This window comes from Chelon labrosus (genome assembly GCF_963514085.1).
Source record: "Chelon labrosus genome assembly, chromosome: 14".
Classification (NCBI taxonomy): Eukaryota; Metazoa; Chordata; class Actinopteri; order Mugiliformes; family Mugilidae; genus Chelon; species Chelon labrosus.
In genome coordinates this window covers 6,243,746-6,271,325 of record NC_140347.1, presented here as the reverse complement: position 1 = coordinate 6,271,325, position 27,580 = coordinate 6,243,746, and the positions used below count along the sequence as shown (strand labels likewise).

General features: G+C 45.3%; 2 protein-coding genes across 3 annotated transcripts; both read left to right on the top strand.

Moving 5' to 3' along the window:
* The first annotated feature begins 421 nt into the window (after positions 1-421).
* Positions 422-7,951, top strand: btbd9 (BTB (POZ) domain containing 9). Of its 2 annotated transcripts, XR_014699440.1 has the most exons (12): positions 422-558; positions 920-1,130; positions 1,274-1,637; positions 1,943-2,210; positions 2,332-2,551; positions 2,652-2,771; positions 5,273-5,382; positions 5,471-5,660; positions 5,761-5,868; positions 7,178-7,256; positions 7,353-7,799; positions 7,875-7,951. XR_014699440.1 is itself a non-coding variant. In XM_084559880.1 (11 exons), exons 2-11 carry the CDS (start codon positions 946-948, stop codon positions 7,575-7,577), a joined length of 1,869 nt encoding a protein of 622 aa, XP_084416006.1. In that variant the 5' UTR covers positions 422-558; positions 920-945; the 3' UTR covers positions 7,578-7,942. The 2 variants fall into 2 exon arrangements, 1 of the variants encoding a protein (XP_084416006.1); XM_084559880.1 differs by having other exon boundaries at positions 7,353-7,942.
* A 4,696-nt stretch (positions 7,952-12,647) lies between these two features.
* Positions 12,648-26,903, top strand: LOC311499178 (AN1-type zinc finger protein 3-like). The gene is made up of 6 exons (XM_084560056.1): positions 12,648-12,814; positions 18,415-18,455; positions 22,379-22,591; positions 25,055-25,120; positions 25,233-25,403; positions 26,704-26,903. Exons 1-6 carry the CDS (start codon positions 12,747-12,749, stop codon positions 26,856-26,858), a joined length of 714 nt encoding a protein of 237 aa, XP_084416182.1. The 5' UTR covers positions 12,648-12,746; the 3' UTR covers positions 26,859-26,903.
* The last annotated feature ends 677 nt before the right edge of the window (positions 26,904-27,580 follow it).

The following is a 27,580-nucleotide window of genomic DNA, read 5'->3' as shown; positions in this document are numbered from 1 at the left end:
ACTGTGTGTATGATATTTTGTTGCTGGTTGCTTCATTTGCTGTGTAACAATGTTGTGTGTTTTATATGCTCAGTTTTGGGATTTAAGATCTTTCTCTGCAAAATAAGCTACAGAAAAGTAAATTGTATAGTGTCCCTCTGAAATGTAATTGATTAAAAGTAGCAACAGTACTCAACTATTTAACTCGTTTTACTTCATGGTCCCTGAAATGTGATTATACTTGCACGGTGCATTAGGCTACTTGTAACTTATGAGATTAATATGAGCCACTGCTGTGTAATAAGTATTTTTTTTTTATTTTAATTTTAAATATTAAAACGTGACATAAACAAATCATCATCGCCTCCACGCTTTTCTTGTGAACTTTTATTTTGAAACCCCTCCAGAGGGAACCGGAAGTTCCTGTCAGTTGACCTAGAATTGGCTTCCGGTGATGTGATGTTGGAGGAATTGTGAATTTGGAGCTGCAATTTTTCTTGCACGTTGTGGACAAAACACCGACAACCGTGCGTCTGAAAACGACTTAGCCCGAACACGGGAGTGCGCGAGAGCTGCTCGGTGAGTCTTTAACGCAGGACGGGCTTTAAAAACGCGATGCTACCGAGCTGTTGGCTAACGTTTGCTGAGGTGTCAAATGTCCGCGACACCAACGGCTGTAAACAAGACAGTTTAGCTAGTTATTTATCAGTATCTCGTGTAAAACGCTGTTTGTCTTATATGTTTATTTTTAAAACTATTTAAAATATGTCCTCTGAAAACACAATATCTAACAGTTAGTTTTGTTTATTTAGCGTAACCGTTATCTTCCGCTCTTGTTAGCATTTAGCATTAGCCTGCGCGGCGTAAGCTAACCCTTCTGTGTCTTGTGTTTTTGCTTTCGGTTCTTGCCCCCCCGTCCCGCGGCCCCGTCCCGCGGCAGATGTGACTCTCTGGCGGCCGTCCACCATGAGTAACAGTCACCCCCTGCGTCCCCTGGCATCCGTGTCGGAGATCGACCACATCCACCTGCTGTCGGAGCAGCTCGGCTCGCTGGTGCTCGGGGAGGAGTACAGCGATGTCACCTTCATCGTGGAGGGGAAGCGCTACCCGGCGCACCGGGTCATCCTGGCTGCTCGCTGCCACTACTTCAGGTGCTTTTAAATATCTGGCTTTGACTTTTTGACTCTGTTTATAATTTGGCAGTTTAGTTTTTCATTCACTGAGTGTGTTTACATGTGGTTGTTGGACTTTCTTGGCTGATTACACTAGGACAAACTTCTCCCGTCTCCTTTAGGGCCCTGCTGTACGGCGGGATGAAGGAGTCCCAGCCCCAGGCGGAGGTGTGTCTGGAGGAGACGCGGGCCGAGGCCTTCTCGATGCTGCTCAACTACCTGTACACGGGCCGGGCCAGCCTCAGCTCGGCCCGGGAGGAGGTGCTGCTGGACTTCCTGGGCCTGGCCCACCGCTACGGCCTGCAGCCCCTGGAGGACTCCACGTCCGAGTTCCTGCGCACCGTCCTGCACAACAACAACGTCTGCCTGGTGTTCGACGTGGCCAGCCTCTACTCCCTGAGCGCGCTCAGCGCCGCCTGCTGCGCCTACATGGACAGGCACGCGCCGGAAGTGTTGAACTCTGACGGTTTCCTCATGCTGTCCAAGGTGAGAGGTGCCGAAGAGCTGCACTCGGTATGGCAGCTGCTTTGTTCTTGTGTTAGAGGAACTTTTATTAGGGATGCACCAAAAATTTTCTGCGGTTGTTGCTTGCACGTGTTGTTTCGGCGATAAAAGTCCGAAATTTTTTGGCCGAAAATGCACTTTTGGGTCATTTTTGGCCAAAATGTTATCGCCGAAGCAACACGGCCCAAACAAGATGTTGTGATGATGTTTTCGGTGCATCCCCGACATTTATTGCTTCATTTACGAGCTTCTAAACTGACTTATTGATGGGCCCGCGTTGTCCGCAGACCGCTCTGCTGACCGTGGTCAGGCGGGACTCGTTCGCCGCCACCGAGAAGGAGATCTTCCAGGCTTTGTGCCGCTGGTGCCGGCAGCACGAGGACGAGGACGAGTCCCAGGAGGTGATGTCGGCGGTGCGGCTGCCGCTCATGACCGTGACAGAGATGCTGAACGTGGTGCGGCCGTCCGGCCTCCTGAGCCCGGACGATCTCCTGGACGCCATAAAGACCCGGTCTGAGAGCCGCAACATGGACCTCAACTACCGGGGGATGCTCAGTTAGTCCTCTTTGTCCTTCGTTTGTCATTGTTACTGAAACCAGATGGTTAAAGTTATTAAATATGTCCTGACGGGGACTCGTTGTAGAGACGTAAGTCATATGTGATTCTGTGTTTTCAGTCCCGGAGGAGAACATCGCCACCATGAAGTACGGCGCTCAGGTGGTGAAAGGAGAGCTGAAGTCGGCGCTGCTGGACGGAGACACCCAGAACTACGACCTGGACCACGGCTTCTCCAGACACCCCATCGAGGAGGACGGCCGGGCCGGGATTCAGGTCAAACTGGGCCAGCCGTCCATCATCAACCACGTCCGCCTGCTGCTCTGGGACAGAGACAGCCGGTGAGACGGACAAGAAGCAACAGACTGGATCAGTGTTTGTCCAGAGGTGGTGGTGGTGGTTCGCGTAATGACCCTTAAACGTCGTCTGTGTGTCTTCAAGGTCTTACTCCTACTACATCGAGGTGTCTATGGACGAGCTGGACTGGGTGCGCGTCGTCGACCACTCCAAGTACCTGTGCCGCTCGTGGCAGAATCTGTACTTCACGCCGCGAGTCTGCAGGTAAACCAAACCCTGTGGCTCCCGGCTCAGCTGTTGTTCTGTGGCCCAAGCTGTGGTTGAGGAGTCGCGTCCCACACTTCACCCAACCAGAGCTCATTAATCAGAAACACACGTTTACACGAGTAGTGACTCATTTGGGCTTTCTGACATCTATAGGCTGGAGATGTTTGTAGCAGGATGAGTGGAACCTAATCAGATTAGTTTTAAGACTTTTTGCGTTAATGATTCTTCATACAAGCCACTAACATAGACGTATTCCTACAAACAGACGATAACATCTCAATATCACAAACAGGGTTAAAGGCGAGGTACTCCATACTGCCTTAGTGTCTGGGGACTCCCACGGTGCCCCCCCAGGGCTACATCTAAACCCTCTCTGGTGGGATTACATATCCCCTCTGGCTGGGGAACGCCTCGGGATCTGCTGTGATAAAAAAACAAGAGTGCGTTGCTGGGGGGGGGGGGGGGGGCGTCTACACTTAGCCTGCTGTCACCGCGACCTGTTTTTTGGATGAATGGGTGGACGGATAATGAACCAAAACGAGCCCAACTGACTCCTTTCCAGAGGCGCAGCTAATTTGGGTTCAGACAAAGGCTGACGATAAGAACAGATAAATCAGTAACATCTGAATATTTAAACAGAAAGAAGAAGGAGAAGAAGCTTTATTGTCATTGTACAAGAATACAACGAAATTCTGTTTGGCTGCATCTCTTGTAGCAGCTACATGTCGCAAGCATACAACAAAATAAAGGTAACATAAGTAATAAACAGGGATGCACCGAAATGAGAAATTCTTGGCCGAAACCGAAAACTGAAAAATGAAGAACATGCGCATGTCGCAATAAAAAGTGAGAAAACAAAACAAAAAGATGAACGTTTGTCTTGCTGTTTGTTTTGGAAGTGCAGCAGATAAATGATGAGACTTATTTATTTTTTTCTTTTCCCAATGGTACGCGATCTACCGGTCTATCGCGATCGACGTAATGGGCACCGGCACCATCACCGGGAAACTTCCTTGCTTGGATGTTTGGATTTCAGGTGATGAATTAAACCCGACATGGAGAAATTCACCTCTTGAAATTTCAGCATCACACGTTTTGCAAATCGCTATCAGTGGGTCTTTATATAATATTTATGTAATACTTTATATATTGAAATACGTGCGGTTGTTGCTTGCGTCATCACAACATCCAGTTTTGGCCGCGTTGTTTCGGCGTTAAAAGTCTTTCGGCCGAAAACCGAAAATGCACTTTTGGGCCATTTTCGGCTGAAAATGTTTGGTGGCCGACTATTCGGTGCATCCCTAGTAATAAATATTAAGGTGCAGTAAAAATATTATGTATACATAGTCTGTATTAACACTAGTGCAAAGAACAGTTGTAGAAACGTAGTGGTCCGTCTATTTGGTGTGGGAGGGTAGTGTTTGTGTGTTTGGTTGGGGTGGGGGCGGGGTCATGTTTGCGCGGCCTCGCATGGCTCCGAGTCTGGCAGAGGGAAGGCCGGTGAGTGTCCCAGGTGGGCGGGGTCGTCCCGGATCTTCGTGGCCCGTCGGAGGAGTCGGCTGGACTAGATCTCCTCTAGGCACGGGAGTGGATCTGCTCGTCATCGTTGTTCATCAAGCCCCACAACGGATGTGTCATCTGCAGATTCAGTGAGGGTGTTGGAGCTATGGGTGGCGACGCAGTCATGGGTGTACAGTTGTCCCTCGCTATAATGCAATTCACCTTTCGCGGCCTCGCAGTTTCGCGGATTTTTTTAGTGCAATTTTGCATGCTTTTTTTTTTTTTTTACAGCGCATTGTTTTCTGCGTCCTGATTGGCTAAGGGACTGTAGACCATTGTCAATCAATCTCCTCCATACGGTGTCTCTTGTACAGTACAGAATGCGTTCAGCTTGCCAAATTTACATAAACAGTATCTTTGATCGCTGGCAGTGTGACTGAAGTGCGGTATGTTTGCAAGTTATTGAGAAAAGTGTATAAAGTGTGTAGTGAGGGGTTTTGCAACCTTAAAATATTTATAATCATTGTAAAAAATAAAGCTGACTACTTCGCGGATTTCGCCTATCGCGGGTTATTTTTAGAACGTAACTCCCGCGATAAACGAGGAACCACTGTATTGTGTGTACAAGACTGGGCCCAGAACACAACCCTGAGGAACACCAGTATTAAGGACAATAGTGGAGGATGTGGAGGATGTGGAGGATGTGGAGGTGCCCACCCTGACATGCTGTTAGTCTGTTAGTCAGGAAGTCAATGACAATGACCAAGTCAAAGTGATCTACTTATCTATTTCTTTCTTTTGATTAGTCTAAGAAAAATTGTTAGAAAAATAGCGCTGTCCCTTTAAGAAAGACGGTCGTGTTGAGTTGTTGTTGCTGAATTGAGGGCCGTATTAGCCACCCCTGCTATATTCAGCTTGTATTTAAAGGTCTTGACAAACAATAAATTTGAAAAGAATCAACGTTCTGGTTCTCCTGATGTTCCTTCTTTGTGTTTCAGGTACGTTCGCATCGTGGGAACACACAACACGGTCAACAAGGTCTTCCACCTCGTGGCTTTTGAATGCATGTTCACCCACCGCTCGTTCACCCTCGACGACGGGCTCTTGGGTAAGTCGCAGAAAGAAAACGACTCCGTGTCTCTACGCTGAAAAAAAAAAAAACTAGCGTGTAAACCCTCCTCTCATTGTGTGTTCAGTGCCGAGCGAGAACGTGGCGACTATTTCCTCATGTGCCAGCGTGATCGAGGGCGTGAGCCGTAGCCGAAACGCCTTGCTCAACGGCGACACGCGCAACTACGACTGGGACTCCGGGTACACCTGCCATCAGCTGGGCTCCGGAGCCATCGTCATCCAGCTGGCTCAGCCCTTCTCCGTAGGATCCTTGAGGTAGCGCCCGTCTGTTGTGAAGCGATTGTTGACACAGATTATGACTAAAGAAACAAATCAGTGTATTTATTATTTATTTGTTTGTTTCCTGTGTGCTCAGGCTGCTCCTGTGGGACTGTGACGAGCGCTCCTACAGCTACTACATTGAGGTTTCCACCAACCAGCAGCAGTGGACGAAGGTGGTCGACCGCACCAGGGTGGCATGTCGGTGAGGCGCCGGATTCCTCTGTCTGCGTTCACGATATCTTCAATACACATTAAGAGGCTGCAGCTTTTTTACTTGCTCCTATTTCATTTTATAAACCAATCAGCCACAACATTAAAACCACTCACAGGTGAAGTAAACGTTAATAACCTCGTTACTGTGCAGTGTTCTGCTCCTGGGAATCACACGGGCGTTTCTGGCAACAGGCGCCCCCCACCCCATAACAACAACACTCCCCAAAGGCAGCGGCCATCCCCAGCAGGACAATGCGATCTGCCAAACAACAAAAACTGCTCAAGGTGTTGACCTGGCCTCCAAATTCACTAGATCCCAAACTGATCAAGTGTCTGTGGGATGATCCACAGAGGCCCCTCCCCTCAAAGACCCCTCACTAACAACATTGTGTTGCCAGACACCACAGGACACCCTCAGAAGGCCCATGTCCATTCTCTGATGAGTCACCACAAGGGAGACCTTCACAGTATTAGGTCATAATGTTATGGCTGATTGAACCACTGATTACTCTGTAAGGAAACACGCAGCTTAGTCTGTTTCAAATCTACCAACTAGAACAGATGACGGTCAAAAAGTGGGCGGGTCCCAAGTTGAACCAAACTCAACTTTGACGCATCGACCAATGGGAGCACAGATAGAGCTCATTACCGAGCATCCAAACGTCAGACTTGGTAGCTGGGACTTTTCAAGTTGGATCCTTCGAGGTCGCAGGATGTTTCGTTCTGTAACTGGAACACCAAGCGTACTTGAAATGCATTCTGGGATACCTAGCCGTACCTGCTGTAAGGCCACACAAGGTACCTCCCAATGCCAATTAAAACGGTTGGTGGCGAGTACACATCCAGGTGTTTTGACTAAACTCGGTCAGATGGTTTGGTTTTACTCAAGCAAACACCGTCCACAACTTTGGTTTCTACCAACAGATTCACCATGCTGATGGCGGGCTTGCAGCGTCAAAGGGTTAATCCAGATTAAATCCCGTCACTGGCTTTATTTTCAGCAATATTTATATGTTTCTGCTCATTTCGCTCTTCAACATTAGACGCAGTAAATATACAAGATGAGTTACCTCTTGGCAACCAGAGCCTCGAACGTCCTCTAGAGACCAACTGTCGTCTACAAAGCAATGGAGGACGAGGGAACTGCTTTGCATGTGGACAGAGATTTAATTTTCGGCTAAATCTTAATTGTACTTGTGCCGTTTTCCAAATAACCGGACTCAGGGTTGATTGTCAAACACTTCAACTATCCTGTGAAGTCTGGAAAATGTGAGTTCCATATTTTTGTCGTCCTACAGATCATGGCAGACGCTGACGTTTGATAAGCAGCCTGCCTCCTTCATCCGCATCGTCGGGACTCACAACACTGCTAATGAGGTAAACTCCATGTGATGTTCAGTCGTGGCTACGTTTGGATTAATACATGTTGATACAGTTAATGCAGTCAGATTAACAGGTTGTCTGTCTCTGCAGGTGTTCCACTGTGTTCACTTCGAGTGTCCGGCCCAGCTGGACACGGAGGTCAACGAAGGCAGCCCGGGTTTGGATTCCTCCGACTCCGGCGTCGCCACTCAGCAGCAGCAGCAGCAGCAGCAGCAGCAGCAGCAGCCGCGACCCCAACGGCCTTCACGCTCCCACAGCCTCCTCCCCACGCAGCCCTCTTCCTCCTCGTCATCCTCCTCACAGTCCCACCACTAAGAGCCCCCCCCGGGAGGAAAGGGGAGACCTCACAATGCCCATTTTGCACAGCCTTCCTCATCCAGACTGCACCGCTACAACGCTGCTAAGGCCGATCGTCTCATCGTCACAGTCCGTGGTCCTTCTGTCATAAGTGCAACATTTAGAGGCTGGTGTGTCTGTAGCAGCAGCAGCAGCAGCAGCAGCAGCAGCGTCTTCCCAGTTTTGAAACTAATAACTAAGGTATTACATGTGCAGGCTCATACATTTTTATGAAGGTACTTTTTAGCTACTAAGGTTCAAGTTTTATCCTTTCAGACTCACGAGGGTTGAATCTTCTCCAAAGACGAGGCGCACACTGAAACGCTGTGTCGCCACACAGCTGTAAGGCCGGGGTGGGGTGGGGTGGGGTGGGCGGGGGTGCAAGGGTGCTATTTGAATATTACACGTTACTGATTATAATAATAATAATAGTAATACTTTAAAAAGGATTTTATCCATATCAAGCTATTTTTTTAGGAGACGGGTCTTAAACGGACTCACTTTTTTCATACCATCAAACTAACAGAGTAGCATTCGAGTATTTTTCAGAGTTTGGTAGTAAGTCCTTCAAAACGTTTGCCAAAGCCGCGGAGCTAATTCACTCTGTGGCGTTTGTATGCAAATGGCACTTAATCCAATTATGCGTTTGCGTATTAATTAGTCGCCGCGGAGCGTTTGGCGACAGGGTTTCACGCCCGAAACTAAAATCTGTAGTCGCGGTGCGCGGCGTGACTTTTTGATTTTTTTTGATAAGATTCGTACCTCAACAACCCAGACATGTAACCGAGTGTCTTAACGTTTTAAAGCACTTGAATAGCTCAGCACAAAGTCACTGGGGGATCGTCAAATTATTAGCTCGTCGGGGGAGTTCAGTCTGAGGGGGCTCGGACCAAAAAAAAAAGTATGAACGCGCTTGTGCTGCCGGAACTAAAGTTTATATACAGGAAATGATACAAGAGCAGCTGCCACTGGCACTTTATTCTACCCGTGCAGACGTAAAAAGGTTGCAGCTAGGGTCTTCTTATTGAAGGACAGTACTGGGGTGCTGGATTTGGTGTCATGCTGTTTGTGTGTTAAGTTAATTTAAACCTCACCACTCTCGGATTGTTTCAGGTTTGACTTGTGTGATTTGAAGGTTTTCTTTTTAAGTGAAGCTGTTTTTCTTTTTTCTTTCTCTTTTCTTTGTGTTCTCATGTTGCACTTTTTCGAGTTTTTTTAAAAACCCTCTCTCTTGTTTGAAGTTACATAACCGGAAATACCTAACTCAACCCACAGGTGACCCCACTAGTGTTTCTGTAAGCTTACTTTACAGCATCTCGTCGACATTTTTTTAGAAGATTAGTTGGAGAAAGTCTTCCTCAATAGCTCGACCCAAACAGGGCTTTGTTCAGGTTACGTTGAAATGTAGAGAACACACTCCCAGTAGTCACCTAACTTCATGTTTATGCATAGTTTTACTTAATATATATACACACACATATATATATATATTATTTTTGACCATTGACGTGTGATTGCATTTCACTGCCTATTGTTCAACACATTGCCTGTCTAAAAATGTGATTATAAAAAAAGAAAACGTTGTTTATTAATGTTCACGTGTGTGTGTGTGTATATGTGTGTGTGTGTGTGTGTGTGTGTGTGTGTGTGTGAGAGGTCATGGCTGCTGTTCAGACACAGTGGAGGTCTTTAATCCAAGCAATACAGTGATCTCCGTCTCCTGTTGTCTGGTCTGGAGGAGAGCTTCTGTCGCAGAGCAAAGGGCAACGGTTGATTGATCGATCAGTCAACGTGTGTTCATGCCAGCTCTCTGGCTAATCTTGATGTGTCACTGCTTCCTCCCCCCACCCCAGAAGATTTAATTATCGTCACACTTTAAAGCCACTTTTGTCTTCTTACATAGAAATAGTTGAATTTGTCAGGGAAAATGGGGTTCACCATCTGATATTTGTGTTAATTTGAGCACAAAAGTAAAAAAATAGGCACCTGAAGGCATCACCATTTCTAAGTCCACTCACTTGCCAAGACGTTAATTACTCTAGTGAAAACAAATGCATATTAAATACAACAGTCCTGCACTAAACCCCCTTTCACGGCTGTTATAATGTTTACAGGTGTCAAACGTATGGCCCGTGGGCCAAAAGCGGCCTACCGGATGGTCTAATCTGGTCCGCAGCCTGAATGAAATGCGAAAACTACGTAGAAGACGATGCAATTTTTCAATGAAAGTAACTGCTGTGCCTAATTTGTCCACTGTTTTATAAAGAGAACACAACACTGAGACCCAGGACTGAACAGCAGACAGCGACGTGACCGAATTACATTTATTTTTCTTGAGAAATTTAATCTGTTACGAAGGTTAGTTTATTAAATGTAAACGTTCTCCTGATTTACTTGTTCATCTTTGCATTAAAACAAATGGATAAAATGTGGAGCTATAGGTTATTATGCTGTCATGTTACTGGTGCGGCCTGCTTGAGATCAAACTGGGTTGTATGTGGCCCCCCTTAACTAAACACCCCCGAACTAGATGGTCATTGTGGAGCACGTGGTTTCGGTTATTTACCCTGGGGTGGTCGAAACAATAGGAACGTGTGTCGATACAACACAATCACAGTTCAATACTACCGCAAACCACAGCCGCTAAAATGAAAACCCAATCGAATCAAATGAGTGTTGTATTAGAATGTATGTGTTTTCTCTAGCGTACCTAATGAACTGGCAAGTGAGTATAAAGTCAGTGTAAATCTGCTCTAATCAACGGTGTCTTAATATGAAAGGTATCGCTTAAAGTGAGGCTTTTATTTGAGCGTTTCAGTGTCTTTCAGCTCCTTGTTTTGGTTTTTAGGTCCGAGCTTCACTATTTTAATTCACTCTTTCAGCTCTCATCGGTATAACGTTAAATTATAGCAAACGAAAAACTCTGGAGTTGGAGAATAGTTGTAAGTAGAAGTTAAAACTATAAATTAAACCAAACAAATCTGTAAAAAGTAAAGAAAAACAGTTAATTATACGTTTCTTGGTAGGTAAGCCTCTACTGTAATCAGGTAAAACCGATTAGAGTGAAGCCAGTGATCAAAGCAAGAGCTTTGTACCCAATAAATCTTTCTTAATATTCTCCAACACGGGGGAAAATATAGGGTTAGCCGTGTAATAATTGCGTTTACATGTCAGATTGCCTTCTTTTTGGGCAATATTGACCTGTCTTTGAGCATTTTAGTGTCTTTCAGCTCCTTGTTTTGGTTTAGGTCCTAGCTTCACTATTTTAATTCACTCTTTCAGCTCTCATCAGTATAACGTTAAATTATAGCAAACAAAAAACACTGTATTTCTCTCTGGAGTTGGAGAATAGTTGTAAGTAGAAGTTAAAATGATAAACCAAACAAATCTGAAAAAAGTAAAGAAAAACAGTTAATTAGACATTTCTCGGTAGTTAAGCCTCTACCGTAATCAGGTAAAACAGAAGCCAGTGATCAAAGCAAGAGCTTTGTACTCAACAAAGCTTTCTTAATATGCTCCAACACGGGGGAAAATATGGGTTTAGCCGTGTAATGATTGCGTTTACATGTCAGATTGCCTTCTTTTTGGGCAATATTGACCTGTCTTTGAGCATTTTCGTGTCTTTTAGCGCTTAGTTTTGGTCGTAGGTCACAGCTTTACTGTCTTGATTCACTGTTTTCAGATAAAAGCTCCAGAAACAAACAACAATGAAAAGAAATATCTGTCTTTCCAGCACAGAGAACATTTAAAAGAGGTGGAAATTTTCCTCTTGAGTTGGAGAATAGTTGTAGGATGATAAGAGTTGTAAAGCTAAGTTAAATTTCTTGGTAGTTAAGCCTCTACTGTAATCAGGTAAAACAGATTAGAGTGAAGCCAGTGATCAAAGCAAACTTGCACATTTTTGCTTTGTACTCAACAAAGCTGTCTTAATATTCTCCACCACGAGGAAAATATGAGTTTAGTCGTGTAATAATTGCGTTTACATGTCAAAATGTCTTCTTTTTGGGCAATATTGACCTTTATTTGAGCATTTTAGTGTCTTTCAGCGCTTTGTTTTGGTCGTAGGTTGTAGCTTTACTGTCTTGATTCACTGTTTTCAGATAAAAGCTCCAGAAACAAATGACAAACAACAATAAAAACTAATATATGTCTTTTCAGCACAGAGATAATTTAAGTTGGAGAATATTTGTAAGATAATAAGAGTTGTAAAGGTAAGTTAAACCATAAAATAGGGAAAAAATATACAATTATTATTAATTAATCTTAATAAAGTGAAGTTTCTTGTGTTAATTATACATTTCTTGGTAGTTAAGCCTCTACTGTAATCAGGTAAAACGGATTAGAGTGAAGCCAGTGATCAAGTCAAACCGTTTTCGCTTTTTACCCAACAAAGCTTTTATAATCTCCAACACGGAGTCAACTGTGAGTTTAGTCTCGTAATATTTGCGTTTACATGTCAGATCGCCTTCTTTTTCGCTTTTGCGTTCAGGCCAATATTGACATTTCTGGTTCGACGGGACGCGTTTCCGGCCCCAGCGCACTTCGCACCAGCGACGTGTGAATAGGGGTGGTCCCGGGCCGTCGGAGAGGGGAAGGCCTCGCTCGGGTCTATTTATTTCTGCTTTCTCGCGCACTCCCACGCATCCCAGCGTCGCCGCAAATGCATTTTACCCGAGTCGGCGGACGGCTGGCGACTGTTTCACGCGTTTCGGTGTCGAGCGAGACGCCGGGGCGCCCCCCGCTTTCCGCTCGTCGGTCGTAGCGTCCGAACGTCCAGCTGACAGCCGTTGAGTTCAAACTGAGCCGTTTTTTTTTTTTTGTTTTTTTTTTGTTTTTTATAAATGTGTGTGTTTGACTTAACGGAAGGATATCTCTGTGTCTTTTTTCCTCCTCCTGTGGCCCAAACGGAATCTAGTCCTCCTCCTCCTCCTCTTCGGCCCGGTTGTGTGGACTTTTAAAAAGAAGCCAGGACCGTTTTGTCTCAACTTAACCGTTCGCTTTTTTTTTTTTCCTTTTTTTTTCTTTTTTTATCTCTTCCTCATTAAAAAAAGCGACAAGGCCTCGGACTCATCCCCGGCCTCGAGTTATTCCATATCTGGGCTTTTTTTTTTTTTTTTTTTTTTTTGTGTGTGTGTGTTGTTGGAAGTCATGGGAGACACTAGTGAACGAAGCAAACCTCCGAGTCTACCTCCTCGGTGTCCCTGTGGATTTTGGGGGTAAGTCAAAGTATATAAAATTTTTTATAAAAAACGTTTTTAATAAAAAAAAAAAAAAAAAAAAAAAAAAAAAATGCCACCGCTAGCTTTTTGAGCTGGAAGACGAATCCAACGGGTTCAACTGGTCCAGAAAACCCCCATTGTTGTTGTTCTGTGTTGTGCACAGGCCGAGGGTGGGGGGTTGGGTAAGTTAGCTAATAAATAAACCACCTAGCTTCTTTTTTTTTATTTTTATTTTTTTTAAAAAAAAGAAAAAACCTAACATTTTATTTTTTAAAAAAAAGAAAGTTTTAACACCTTTGTCGACGTTTTATTATTCTTTAACCGTCCTCTATCGTGTTTTCGAGGCGATTTCTTTACCCACAGGAGGTGACGTACCCGACATACAGAATGATTTATTGCCAGCAGGTTCCCTTTTAAACCGAGCCCCTGTTTTCTTTTTCTTTTTTTTCGTCTCTTAGCTCGAATAAACGCGGAATTAAAAGCGTTTTTTTTTCTTTTTGAGCTATCTTACACCCACTCCCCTCTTCTTTCTTTCTTCCTTCCTTCCTTCTTTCTTTTCTTTCTTTCTCTTTTTTTTTCTTTTACAGTGGTGGATGTGTGTTGCATACCGGATGTGATTCACTGATGTCTCTCTCTCTTTCTCTCTCTCTCTCTTGTGTTAGCACATAAGGAGAAATGACTAATCTGTTTAACGAAGACAATCAAACACGCCTATTGCCTCACAGGGATTTAAATCACACCACAACAACGACGACGAAAGAAAATATAATGACACCGCTGCTCGCCTCGGTCTTTATTGACTCACTGCAAAAGACAAACCCCTTTAATGCTTAAACAACCAGGAAGATAATAGTGTTGTCAGCACGGAGCATCGTCATATGACTCGTCATTTGATTAGCAGCCCACCCTGCTCCACCCTTACCCTAACCCTTCCCTTCCTCCTCCTCTTCCTCCTCTTAGATTGCCTTCATTTTGTGCCGTCTTCACCCTGGAACCGGTAAACCCACCTGTCAACGTCAGGTGACACAAATGGTTTATTATGGCCCCTGCTTGCCTTCGTCTCAGAATAACACCTGGCCTGGAGCTGCACGCCCGCCCGCCCCGTCCTGTCCCACGCAGGCTCCTCGCACATGTCGCCGAAACTCAAGGCCTCTTGAAAGCAGCTTGAAGGGATCGTATTCAAGCGTTGGGTCTTTTTTTTTGTTGTTGTAGTAAAGCCTCTAAGCTCGGCGGTATTAATGGTACGACTCTGAGCATTACATGCATTATTTTATAGGGGTATTTAAGCCTCGGCGTGTCTTATTTAAGCTCAAATATCACAGATGGTGTTGGTTTTCACACCCAGTCTGGAAATGGGACAGTTTTTATATCGTGTTTCCACCAGGATTGTCGTCACTGTCAGGGCTTCGTGTGCTGGTGTTGGAATAAATCCGTTCTCTCTGAGCATGTTCGCTCCACGTGGAGTAAAAACATCAGGTGACGAGTTTAAAGGAGGGGACAGAAAAAAAACAACCAGTTGTTGAAACAAGTGTCGTGAATCAGGCTGGAATCTGTGGCGATGTTGGAAACGTGACTCCACCTTGTTCATCTCCTCTTCTGGGGTTGTAGGCGACTGTTTTCTTACCTGCGTTCCCTGCGTTCTGCTAGGAGGTGAGCCAGCTGTGTGGTTTTAGTAGCTTCTCTCTGTGGACGTAATCCAATAGAGCCACCTGGGAACAACTTTTAGGTGTGTTTGGGGTGAACGAGGCCTGATCGTAATTATAGTTGCCAGGAAGCCGCACCAACGTAGCCTCTACAGCGGAAAGTTGGCCTGGAGTCTCTCTGTTGGGAACCGATTACGTTCTGGCGAAGAGAACGGCGACACGGTCGTACGCACCATCTGAGAGCTGAATCTGTTTACAGAAAGATGGCTCTGATTGTGTGGAGGACTAACCAGTACAGCAAGAAGGTTCTAGGTTCTAATCCATGGGCCGACTGGTTTCTTCCTGTGTGGAGTTTGCATGTTCTCCCTGTGTCTGCGTGGGTTCTCTCCAGGTTCTCCAGCTTCCTCCCACCGTCCAAAGACATGCTGGTTAGGTTCATTGCTGATTCTAAGGGGCCGTCCACACGGAGACACTTTTTGGTCTAAACGCAGATGTTTTGCATCGTTTTGGCCGATCGTCCACACGAATCCTGTAAACGCACTTTTCTGAAACCTGGTCCCAGGGTGGAAAAATTCGCAAACGCAGCTCTTGTGTTTTCGTGTGGACAGGGAAAGACGCATACGGGCGTTTCGATGACGTCATCGCCACACCCCTCGAGCCTTCCACCACTTATATCCCGCGAGACGTCTCATAACAACATCAACAACAATGGCGGACTACATGCTAGTTTTCCTGCTGGAGAAGATATTGAGCCTATTAGGGTTACTAGGGCAAAATATCATTTCTCCTTGAGTTTGGTTTCTTCTAAAGCCGATTTGTAAACAGCGCTCAAGCTTTATGCGCATGCTCCGCCTCTTCCTCTCCGTTTTTGGTGAATTTCTGAAACCGAAACGGCGCCACCTATAGGCCTGGAATATGAAGTAGCGTTTTCAGTCGTGCTGAAACGGATCTGTGTGGACGCGGATATTCTTGAAACGATGTCATCGAAAACGGAGAGGGAAAAGATCGTTTTCGTACGTGTGGACGTGGCCTAAATTAGTCGTAGGTGTGAGTGTGATAGACTGGAGACCCCGCCTCTCGCCCAATGAGAGATGGGATAGGCTCCAGTAGACCCCGTGACCGTCCAGAGGACAAGGGGTCACAGAAAATGAATGAATGAATGAATATTGTGATAAGAATTGGCTATGCTAGGCTTATTGTTATTATTATTATTATTGTTATTATAGCTACACAAAGAAGAGCTTGTCTGATTTACGTGGCCGTCGTTTTTGGATAATTTCAGGCTACATGCTTGACTTTAAGTGTCATTTAAAGGTCAGATGATGTTATGGATTTATTCAGGATGTAGCTGGGTTATTGTAGAGCATCTATAGGGGTGTGCACATTTAGATGGGTAGTGGTGGGTGTTTGGGAAGAGCAGGTAGATGTTTGTTTAAAATAAAAATACACCAAGACAAACCAAGTATTATTTAAGGCAACTTAAATAGTATATCCAACAAAGGTTCAAAAAAGGCAACTGGACTTGTAGAGTTTTTTTGAGAAGACGTTTCACCGCTCATCATCCGAGTAGCTTCTTCAGTTCTACAGCTACTCAGATGATGAGCGGTGAAACGTCTTCTCAAAAAAACTCTACTAGTCCAGTTGTCTTTTATGAACCTTTGTTGGATGAACCATGACCTGGATGACTGAGAACCTTCAGACATACGCAACTTAAATGGTAAATTAAAGGTAAAGCTGACGACTCACGTCACTGATGAATCCGTCTCTTGAACGTGAGCAGCTGCTACACACACACACACACACACACACACACACACACACACACACACACACACACACACACACACACTGTTAAACCAAACAAACAGATGAAGGCTTTTAAACGCCGTCTTACTCACACGTTACAGTTTCCTTTGTTCCTTAAAGGTGAAAGGACGCGGCAGGCGGCTGGAGGTGTGGTTTTAATGATCTACCGGGTGTGGCCAGGTAGCAGGGAGGTGGTGTTTGGAAGCTGACGGGCTCACTTGTGCCCTTTCAGATTGATTGTGTTGTTATTAGTGGGCCTCATTGTGATCTGGTGGCGGCGGTGGTGGTGACGAGGAGGAGGAAACAAAAGCAGCTGGGACAGGTGGGAAGAGCTCCTGGTTGGAGGTGGAAACCAGTCGGTTCAGGGCTTGGTCCTGCTGCGTTAGTCACGTAGCTCCTGTAGGAACAATGATGGGAATACCCCACGACGTTCCAGCTGTTTAACTGTAGAGAGGACTGACATAAAGAGGAGAGGCCTGGAAGGGGAGGGAAAGACAAACCTGTAGCAAAGCCCCCAGCGTCAAAGAAGACAAAACACTAAGGTCTAGGCTTGGGTATCGAGTATCGAGAATCGATTGGAACCGGGACTAGTTCTGCGATTTTCCAGGAATCGTTCAAAAGTTTAATTTTCGATTCCTAGTTTCGATTCCCAGTCCACCGACCGGAAGAAGAAACCGCTGAACACCAACGAAGAAGCGTCCACCGGAAGTGTTGGCTTAACCGAACGTCTAAGGTCGAACATGGATAGCGTGCGTCGGACTGCACTTTTCTAAACAGAACGAAATCTCGGAAAAATGCAACATTTGCGACAAGATTGTTTCGTGCATGGGAGGGTGCACGTCGAACATGATAAAGCACCTCCGAATTCATGGAGTAGAAATAAATGTGTGCCCCGTCTTTGACGCGCTGCGCCCACCGTCCTCCGCTGCATCCGGATTCGGACTGCATCCGAATGCAGCGGATGCAGTCCGAATCCGGTTATACATATACATTAAATAATATGTCTTGCGCCAACATTGAGGCAGCTAACAAATTAGCCCACGTATAGAGTTCATAAAAAGGAAGAAGTTCATAGAATTAAAATTGATGGAGAAGGTCAGACTATTACTACTACTACTATCCTTCAGAAAGACCGTTGGCTAGCTAGTGTAGAATGTAATAAACTAGGTAGAGAGAGTCTCACGTTGACAACGCAACAGCGTGTCGTTTATTCATTCCTACTTTAACGATATCAAAACAAACATGGCGCTGCCCATGATAACAACAAACCAGCAGCGTGTTCTTAAAGAGACAGCGTCCCTAAAGCACGGAACGAGGTGAATTATGTCCATAGTGTCCACTACACTAGCTCATTTAAAATATCCTAAACTTTTTTTGACCCTGCCTCTTAAAAGAATCGGAATCGAGAATCGTTAGGAACCGGAATCGGAACAAGGAATCGTAATCGTTCAAATTCAAACGATACCCAACCCTACTAAGGTCAAAATCATTCTTGGCTAAAAAAACAACATTTAAAATGACTCTTGTTTTAGTTGGAAGTGGTTTCTGTTCAGAGCTGTGGATACTGGAAAGGTGAACTCTGCATCCATCACACATCTGCCCCATCTGCCCCATCTGCCCCCCCGAGGCAGCTTATTGAGTTCACTCATGTCAGATGTCAGCCACACTCTGAGCTTAACGCTGGCGAGCAGCAACCAGCGCTGCTGCAGTTTAAAAATAAACGCATAGATTGCATATGTGGAGGTGTAGGGCAGCGATAGCAGCAGCACCCGCACGACGGCGGCCATTTTCTCCTGCGTCCTCGGGTGTGTCTTGTCCGTCCTCGTTGACGGCGCGGCGACACAAAGTGATGAACTCAAAGATGACTCCGCGGGGAGATTACGAGAGACGCCTTATGTTTGACGTTCAGGATGTTTTATAAGCGTCATGTAAAGATGACGAAAAATGGGGAACGGTATTTCCACATTTCAGCAGAAAACTGTGACGAGACTTCAGTCAGATTTTCCAGAAAGAGTAACTTTATTTTGCAAGATGATCCGTCCGTCTGATTAATGTCTTATGGTTTTGGTTTCAGTTTTGTTATAACTAAAACCAGTCTGTGTCCGTCTCTGACGTGATCAGTAACCGTTAACTTTTCTTTCTTCTCAGGTCCAGTAAAACCATGAATCTATGCTCCAAATGTTTTGCCGGTAAGTCTCTTAATATTTGTCATAATTTAAAAGTTAAAACCGCCGTTATAGGATTATTCTGGTGGCCTTTGCATATAATCAGGCAACAGAGAGGAAGGAGACTATCTGAATCTTTATAATATCAGAGTTAATTCCACCACGTAATCACATGTTAATATATTAAACGAAGAATAAATACTTGCCAGTTCATTAGGTACGCTAACGAGAATCAGTTTATTCTAATATGTTTGTAGTTTTATTTGGAGCTTTTATCTTAAAACCGTTAACTGCTGAAGTTGAACATTAAACCTGATTAAAGCTGTGGGAGTTAATCAAAACAATGAGCTCAAAGGCTCTAAAACGCTAAAAGAAATGTCACTTTAAGCCTTAACTCTCATATTAACACATTATCAGACAGGAAACGTTGATTCCAGCAGATCTATTCTGACTTTACACACTTGGAGACATGTTTCTATTATTTTGACAACCCCATTTTATTCAGTGGGTTAGACTAACTGACAGAAACTCTTTAGTGTTTAATTTAATCCAGTTTAACGGCACAACACCTCAAACTACAGCCTCCAGAATGATCATCCAGCTGAATCACCTCCTTCCTGACACAGTTTTAACATCAGCGGAGTCATAAAGGAGGATTTAGTGCAGGACTGTTACGTTAGAGCACATTTAGTGTACCTAGTGTACCTAATGAACTGGCAGGTGAGTATATTCTTGATTGTAGTAAATGATCATGTTGAAAAAAATCTGATTTTTAACATTTTATGCTGAATAAACGTTTCTGTGATTTGACCCTTAGTGAGATGAAAGTTATTATTGTGTCTCACCTGTACACAACTGTTGCTTAACTACAGATATAACATACAGAGATTTAAGTCCCCTGTGCTTGCATCAATGCATGGATGGACGCATTTCAGGTCTCCTGTGTCTGTCTTTGCAGCTGGTTACCTCTCACACATTATAAACAAGTGGTTCCACATTAGTTCTTCTTTAAAGACGCTTCCTCAACCAGACACACAGCTGTCAGTCGCTAGGCGTGCCACCAGGTCTCAGCTAGGAAAGATAATCGTTCTAGATAAAAGGCAGCGCAGGTAAAGATGAATGAATATGAGGACGAGTCGTCTTCCTGCCTTCATCAGTTTGGTTTGAAGCTTCAATGTGACCAGATAAAGGAAAAGAAAAGCCCCAATTACACATTTTTGCAAATGTCATCGTGGCGGCTCCAGTCTGGTTCAGGTGCATGGGTCGAGGGCGCGCCGCAGCCCCGTCGGTGGTCATGGCAACCGGCGAGCACGGCAGACAGCGAGGACCTCAGGGTTCGGCTCCGAGTCTGAGCAGACGCAGACGGCAGCGGCGCTCAGAATAGACTCAGAATACACAGGAGTACGGAGGCTGGGAGAGTAAGTGGGTTAGCCCACATGTGGAAGGGACGGGGACGGGGACGGGTGGGTGGGAGAGACAACGTCCTCCACGGTTTGTTAACGTATGAGATTAGCTTTAAAAAAAAAAAAAAGAAGAGACGTAGGTGCAGGTTTCTGTCGCCAGGTTATGTTTGATGAGGGTTTCTTTAATGTGTTTCTGTTCGGTAGTGATCATGTAAATATTGAGTACTGTCTCATCCCGTCACATGTCGGCCTACGTGGGTTGACAGCTGAACAGACCTGCTCTGTAACAGTAGACTAACCAGAACTACACTGGCTCCTCTCACAGTAAACACTCAGAGCTGATGATCAGGATCAGACTGTGTCTTACTTTGATAGAAGGAGGAAACGTGGCGAGACAGGAAGCTCAGCACGTAGTTAAATCTACCAACCAGCTGAGGCAGAATCATTCAAGAAGAAGAAAAACCAAAGGAAGTGGAGGCAAAACATAATGACATGTGTCAGTTTTCTTTCTCGTGGCAGAGCATTAACTCACTCACTGGTCTGGACGCCACACTGGAACAACCTCCACTGGCAATGCCCCGGCAACAGGGCAGTTAAATAGTTTGGCTGGGGCTTCATGTGGAGATGGACAGAAGAGCAACAGTAGTCACAAAAAAAAACCCCATAACAGTCATGAAGGCGGGTTTAGTGCGTTTGTTTGCACTAGTGTCCCTAATGAAGTGTGTTTCTGTTGCTGTATCTGGGTGAAGGACTGTAGAGACGTAGTTTCTTTATCATATCTGTTGGAACAGTAAATAGATATATTATTAGCATACTAATATATTAATGACATCTTTTTAAATCCATTGTAAGCGTACCTTAAAGCAGCGGTTCCCAAACTTTCTCTGCTGGGACCCCCTTTGGGACATGAGAAAAACTTGACTCCGTTCTGTAACAGCTTTGCGTAGGAGCCTGTCCAAAACCTGTCCATCTCATCGCTCCCATCCCATCCCGAGCCCACGAAAATACTCAGGTCATATCCCGATCACGTAACTGCCCCCCCAAAGAAATCCTGTCCCGCAAAATCCCAAGAGAAAGACCGTCCAGCTCTATGTTGTTGTCTAAAGTTGGGCGCACTCACCGCATTTCAGCGTCATTTTTTTTTTATTTAATCTCCGTCTCCGTCCTACGTCCCGCTCCCGTTGATTATTTGCTCTATCCCGTCCCTATAACGTTACCAACAGTGGAAATGACTCCCGTACCGCGGGACATCTAGCCCTAGGTGGCGCGCCCCCCACTTTGGGAACCACTGGGAACATCTTAAGAACATGGGAGTGAAGAAATAACGCCTGGTTCCTGCAACTATGCAGCGCTATGACGAATCCAGAAACACTTGACTTGGTCTGATGATAAAGAGTCTGAGTCTGTCGGTTCATTCACTTCCTCATCACACCCACTCACTCTATCTGTAGCAGACGGCTCAGAGCACTTTTAAACTCAGCTTTTAGGCTTTATATTTTAATTTAACAGTGTTGTTAGTAAAGAGACACACGCAAAGTAAGAATTTCAATGTACGGTCTAAACCACAGGTGTCAAAAATGCGGACGGCGGGCCGAAAGTGGTCCCACCAGAGAGTCTGATACGGCCCCACAGCATGGATTTACAAATGATGTGTAATATTTTAATGAAAATAAACTGCTGTCCCTTATTTGTCTACTGGTTTAGTGGACACAACACAACACTGAGACCCAGGACTAGACGGCAGACAGCATCTTAAATTCTCCTAATGTACTTGTTCATCTCTGGAGTTGTCGTTACTTAAAGCTTATTATTCTGTTGTCCTACTGGTCCGTCCCGCTTGAGATCAGACTGGGGCTGTATGTGACACCCCTGGTCTAAACATTGGGTAAGGTGGAGCTGGGGCTCTCTCTACGTCAGCTGTGTGCTAGCGGGTGGTGTCACGGCTCGGTTTAGGGTTGAGACTGAGCGTAGCTGGCCTTCTCGTTCTCGTCGGGTGTCCCGTCTGTATGTATGTATGTGAGAGGTTTGTTTACGCTCGCCATCTGCAGCGCTGGCTCTGCGTCACTTCCTGGTTCAAATCACAGAACATGTTCACGTTTAAACATTAACTCTGACAGGTCTAATACATAGACAAACTGTAGATACTAGAGAACAAAGAACCACTTATCCCCGGTGCCGTCACCTCTGTACATACCTGCACTTTATGTAAATAATGCTTTATTTGTCCTCCTGCTTAGATGCTAATTGTACTTCATTGCCTCTCTCTACCTGTGCTCACCTGTAATCTAATCTAATCTAATCTAATAAACACACCGGTGTTTGACTTGCACTGTACAAACCTAATAAAACCTGAACAATAAACCGGTTACAGACGTAGAAACAAGTGGTTTGTGGTGTTGAGCTGTTCCTCCGCCACAAACCATAACCAGGTGTTTGCAGATTCTCTCCTCTTCTCTCTATTTGTATCGTTTCCTTGTCTGATTATTTATTTATTTATTTTTTAACATTCCTCTCCACTCCCTCTCTCGTCGTCCTTGACCGCAGACATCCAGAAGAAGCAGCCGGGGGAGGACTGCACCTCCAAGCCCATCCAAAGCACTGGGAGTAGCCAATCGCCCGTTTTCAGTAGCGAGACGAACAGTAGCAGTAGCCAATCCCTATCGTCGTCGTCGCCGTCGCCGGCCTCCAGCTCAGAGCAGCAGCAGCAGCCGCCGCCGGCCGAAGAGCCCTCGCCCACGTTTTCCAGCACGAGGGAAGGTGAGACCTGCCCGCCGACGTTTCCACTTTCACAAATGAGCTGCAGGGACAGAAAAAACATGCAAATAAACCATCTGCTAAAATAAAAAACAAAAAAAAAAACTGTTGGTTAAATTCTGTGGTGAAGTGTTTATCACGGAGCTGGAGCAAATAATAAATACAGCCCTGGCTGTGTGTAGCAAGGTGTTGTAGTGGGAAAAACTTGACTGTCTGTTCTTCTTGTCTTTATATCCAGTAGGAAAGTACAGACAGATATAGAGCATGGCTGACACAAGAGATAACGCTCTGACTGGGTTCAGTCACAAGCTGGTGAGCTGGGCACTGAAGCCTTCACACCAAGCTCAAGTGTTGCTGCTGTGAAGCCTTCTCTCTATCTTTAGATGGGTCCTCTGGTTGACTCACAGTAAAGACGTAGGAATCAGCAACAACAATGGTAATGCCGCAGTACAAAGTGACACATTGTACAAGGACGACTGGGAGCTCACACACAGCTTAGGACACACAAGAGACAGTGGAGAGACGGACACATTTCTCTGTGAGAGCATGTCGGGTTTTTTCTTTTTATAAATCTGAGTGAGGTCAGGATTTAGTCTTTTTGTCCACTTAGGGGAAGAAGTTGTCTTTTTTTTTTAGCTTTGTTTTTCTTTTTTTAGTAAGATGTTGTTTATTTAAACCCCAAATAATTATAGAGAAACATCAGCATCGATCAGATTAAATCATTTTTGCTCCACTTTTGGTCTCCACCACATGCTCAGACTACAACAATGGTAATACCGCAGTACAAGGTGACACACACGGTAGAAATACACATTTCTATGTGAAAGCATGTTTTTATTTAAATCTGAATGAATGTGTTTACTATTATATGACTCTGTATAGCAGGGAAAGTTTGTTTCTTTGTTTTTTTTTTTTAGCAAGATGTTGCTTAAAGGGGAACTACTGTTTTTAACGACCTTATTTCTGGCATAAAATACGGTCGTTTACTCACCCATATACACCCTTTGGTGTTATTCGTATTCCTTCAGGAGATAATTAGATCCGTGTATATCAATATAGTGGGAGTGAATGGGGCACCGAAACGCAGCCTCTAAATAACACATTATCTGCCGCGAAACTCCTTAATTTCACCAATATTTTGTTATCGTACACTAGTGCTATTCCCCGTTGAGTCCTGAGTTACCTGTTATCATCATGCGGGGTCTGTAGATTGAGCTACAGGCTCCAGATGATGTCTTCTGACCTGGATGATGTCATTTCTGAGCGCCGCGCCCACCCGCGGCAGTCGGCTTGTTTACCTGTAATTTGCTACTGCTAGTTTTTTTTTTTTTTTTTTTTGCAACATGGCTGAATATTTTTCCGACTCTGAGGTTGTGGACGAACCGTAGCAGTAGCAAACGGGGAATAGCACTAGCGTACGATAACAAAATATTGGTGAAATGAACGAGTTTTGCGGCAGATAATGCGTTATTTAGAGGCTGCGTTTCGGTGCCCCATTCACTCCCACTATATGGATATACACGGATGTAAATATCTCCTGAAGGAATACGAATAACACAAAAGTTATATGGGTGAGTAAACAACCATATTTTATGCCAGAAATAAGGTCCAGGTTGTAAAAAAAACAATAACAGTAGTTATTTTTCCTCTACTTTTGGTCTCCACCACCTGTGACGGTGATTTACCTGAATCTTCTAGCTGCTAAATGCTTCTCTGTGTTAGTAACTGTGTCTGTCTGCTGTTGACATGTTCACAGACGGTTATTGAACCGTTCGTTCTGCCATTTAAGCCAAACCGTTGCACGGTTGGTAGCTGAATGATGTAGTCATCTAATAACTGAGAATTGATAGCAACAGCAACGTGAGTACACATCTGCCAGAAACTAAGACGATCGGTTGCCTAAATCCACCCGTCCACATGTAAAAACCATTTGCTGATCGTCCATCTCTTCACTGGGTGGACGCTCCGGGCTCCGGTTGCCTAGGTAACCCATTTGTATATTGTGAAACAAGAAGAAATATCGAAGCGTTGCTAGCGTATGGACGGAGCTAGCTCTTCTTGGCGTCACTGGTCTCTCTATTTAAAAAGGAAACACCGCCGCTCACCTGACGCTCCAAGCTCACTGTCAGCGCGGTGAACTTTATTAAGTTGGTGTTTCCTTGCGGTAAACCTTTGGAGACGTCCATGTTGAGATTAATTCAGCTTGGTACATCCAAAAACCTTGGTACCTGTCCACTTTGTGTTGAAGGAGGTTTTTTCACCCGCCACCGTTTCAAGTTGCTGAAATTTCATTTGAACTTCATGGTGTCTTGTCACCTCTCTTGTCTGTGTGTACTCCCTTAAGTATCAGCATAAAAATAAACGTAGTTTAGTGTAGTTTAATGGTATTTTTTTTCTGCAGCATGGATGTCTGTTATGGAAGGAGGTCATTTCACATCACGTCTCACTCTGCTTTTCCTTCTCCAGGCGTCTCGTCCACAGAAACAGCCCAAGGCACACTCTGCACACCCACAAAACGTCCACGAGAATCAGGTACAGCCGGCCTCTAGCTCCCCCCCCCCCTCCCCCCCGCATGACCTGCCCCACTTTGAGCGCTAACTCTTAACCCCCTCCCTCCCTCCTCCACTCTACCATTTGTTTCCAGCCTCGGGCTCGGAGAGCGAGGCGACGCCGGAGAAGCGGCCGCGGACGGAAGAGAAGGAGGGGAGCGGCGACGAGGCCCGCGGGACGCCCAAGCAGAAGAACCGCCGGCGCTGCTACCGCTGCCAAACCAAGCTAGAGCTGGTTCAGCAGGAACTGGGCTCCTGTCGCTGTGGTCAGTATCGCCCGCCTCGGTGTGGCTTTCAGTCGTTAAAAGCAGAGAGGCTGCTCCTTTAACGTCACCGACTCGGTTCAGACCGGCGTGGTTGAAAATGTTTCTATTGTTGTTTAGACTGGAGCCCAGACAAACGTCCTCACATAAATCTTTTGGTCTGGTTGGGTCTCCGTTGGGAACTCACCCTTCTGCAGCCAAGTTCTGCTGGGCCAATCAGATCATTTGGGCGGGGCTTAATGTGATGATGGACAGAAGAGAAGTTTTGGGTGAAGGACTGTCCACTTGTCTGCAGAGTAGGGTTTTTTAGATTCAAATTAATCTTGATTACAAAGATCTTGATCTATCTTCATAAAATCCTCTGATTCATTTATTATTATTTAAAAAAAAAAAAGCTATTTCCTGCATTCTCGTGTTGGAAACCTCGCCGCGGTCTCACAAGATTAGTCATGTGAAGCGAGACCACAGCGAGGTTTCAAAACGCCCCGCCCACACTTCCTCCAGACTCACTCACGTTCTGCTCTGCCTCCACCAGTTACACGGAAATGTTAGATAATACACTCTACTTATTTTTTTTATTTATTTTTTACAACTCTCACGGGACCACAGGTAGTAGCAATTATGTCACATCCTGTTTCTATAGCGTCAAATAACTAAAACAAAACTTAAACATGCATCAACATTATATTAACTACCTAAAATCACAGAAACCATTCTTGAAAGAAATGTATCTGACGTGTATTTTAGTGTTTTAGTTTGGGCCAAGTCCCGCCCACTAACATGGAGGGGGTGGAGCTTATGACCTATACTGCAGCCTCCAGCCACCAGGGGGAGCTCTACTTGATTTGGCTTCACTTTAGAGGAGCTGTTATGTCGTCCATCTTTATATACAGTCTGTGGTTGAAACACATCAGTTTAAATTCTATATAAATAAATAAATAAATAAATTCTAAAAAACTTTGAAGAAAGAAAAGTTAACAACTAAATCCTGTCTTCAATGAGTCTACTTTTGTATTTTAATTGTGTTTTATTTTAACAATTTTTGTACGGTGAGTATCATGAGAGCCTCTTATAAATTAAATGTATCATTATTATTACTTACCAAATTAAATGTGAACACTTTATCTGAATCACTTAGATGCACAAATATGCAGATGATGTTATTTAATATATTTGAAGCAAAACAAACCTCCGACACAAGGTTTCCAGCTTTCAATGTGTAGTTTTCTCTTGTACAGAACATTATTTTGGGGTCACTTCTTACTTCTCCCCTCACCGCTCTTGTCTCCCGTCTGTCCACCAGGCTACGTCTTCTGCATGCTTCACCGTCTACCCGAGCAGCACGACTGTCTGTTCGACCATCTGGGCCGCGGGCGCGAGGAGGCCGTCCTCAAGATGGTGAAGCTGGACCGCAAGGTGGGCCGCTCGTGCCAACGCATCGGGGAGGAGTGCTCCTGATCGACCGGCCTTACGGTTAGAGATGAGGCGCTTACCGAGACGACGAGGAGGAGGAGGAAGGAGGAAGGAGGAAGGAGAGCTGGGAGGAATGACAAATGGGGTGATGGGTGGGACGGGGAGGGAGGGGAGGGGACGGGACGGGAGGGGGCAAAAAGAAGAAGAGGAGGAAGAGGGGGTAACGCTTTGTTACATCCTGCATCTGATCCCAACGATTCTGGACCTGAGCTTGACGCCGCCCTGGTGAAGTCCTGATTTCCGGCCCGGAGCGTCTGATTGGACTCTGCTCTGGACCGGGTGGTGGTGGTGGTGGGGGGGTGTCGCATGTCCCCACACACACAGCCTTAACCCCAGCCCGTTAAGTCTTCAGTCGGTCGTACATCACGTGTAGCTCGGACGTGTGTCGCCATGGTTTCCTCCTCTCTAGCGTCCGGCTGAACTGAACTGATCCGTTTGGATTCCTCCTTCTTCTTCTCTTTTTTTTTGTTTTTTTTCTGCATTACTTGGTCGCGGGGTGAAGGGGTCCAGCTCTGTCCCACGGCCACTCCTCAGGTCGTCATCAGGGGGTCGGAGTATCAAGCCTGTAACCCCACCTTCCTCTTCTTTTGTTTTTGTTCTTGGTTCCGTGCACAGCGTCACCGACCATGTTCTGCTCCTGCATGGTTCCTGCATCGTTTGATAACGTGAGACAGTCCAAGGATCCCGTCACGGGTTTTTGTTTGTTT

Coding starts and splice junctions, on each gene's coding strand:
- LOC311499178 (XM_084560056.1), top strand. CDS start 12,747: ATGGGAGACACTAGTGAACGAAGCAAACCTCCGAGTCTACCTCCTCGG. Junction 22,592..25,054: donor GTTTTCCAGCACGAGGGAAG/GTGAGACCTGCC, acceptor TTCCTTCTCCAG/GCGTCTCGTCCACAGAAACA. Junction 25,404..26,703: donor ACTGGGCTCCTGTCGCTGTG/GTCAGTATCGCC, acceptor TCTGTCCACCAG/GCTACGTCTTCTGCATGCTT.
- btbd9 (XM_084559880.1), top strand. CDS start 946: ATGAGTAACAGTCACCCCCTGCGTCCCCTGGCATCCGTGTCGGAGATC. Junction 2,772..5,272: donor TTCACGCCGCGAGTCTGCAG/GTAAACCAAACC, acceptor TTTGTGTTTCAG/GTACGTTCGCATCGTGGGAA. Junction 5,869..7,177: donor CGCACCAGGGTGGCATGTCG/GTGAGGCGCCGG, acceptor GTCGTCCTACAG/ATCATGGCAGACGCTGACGT.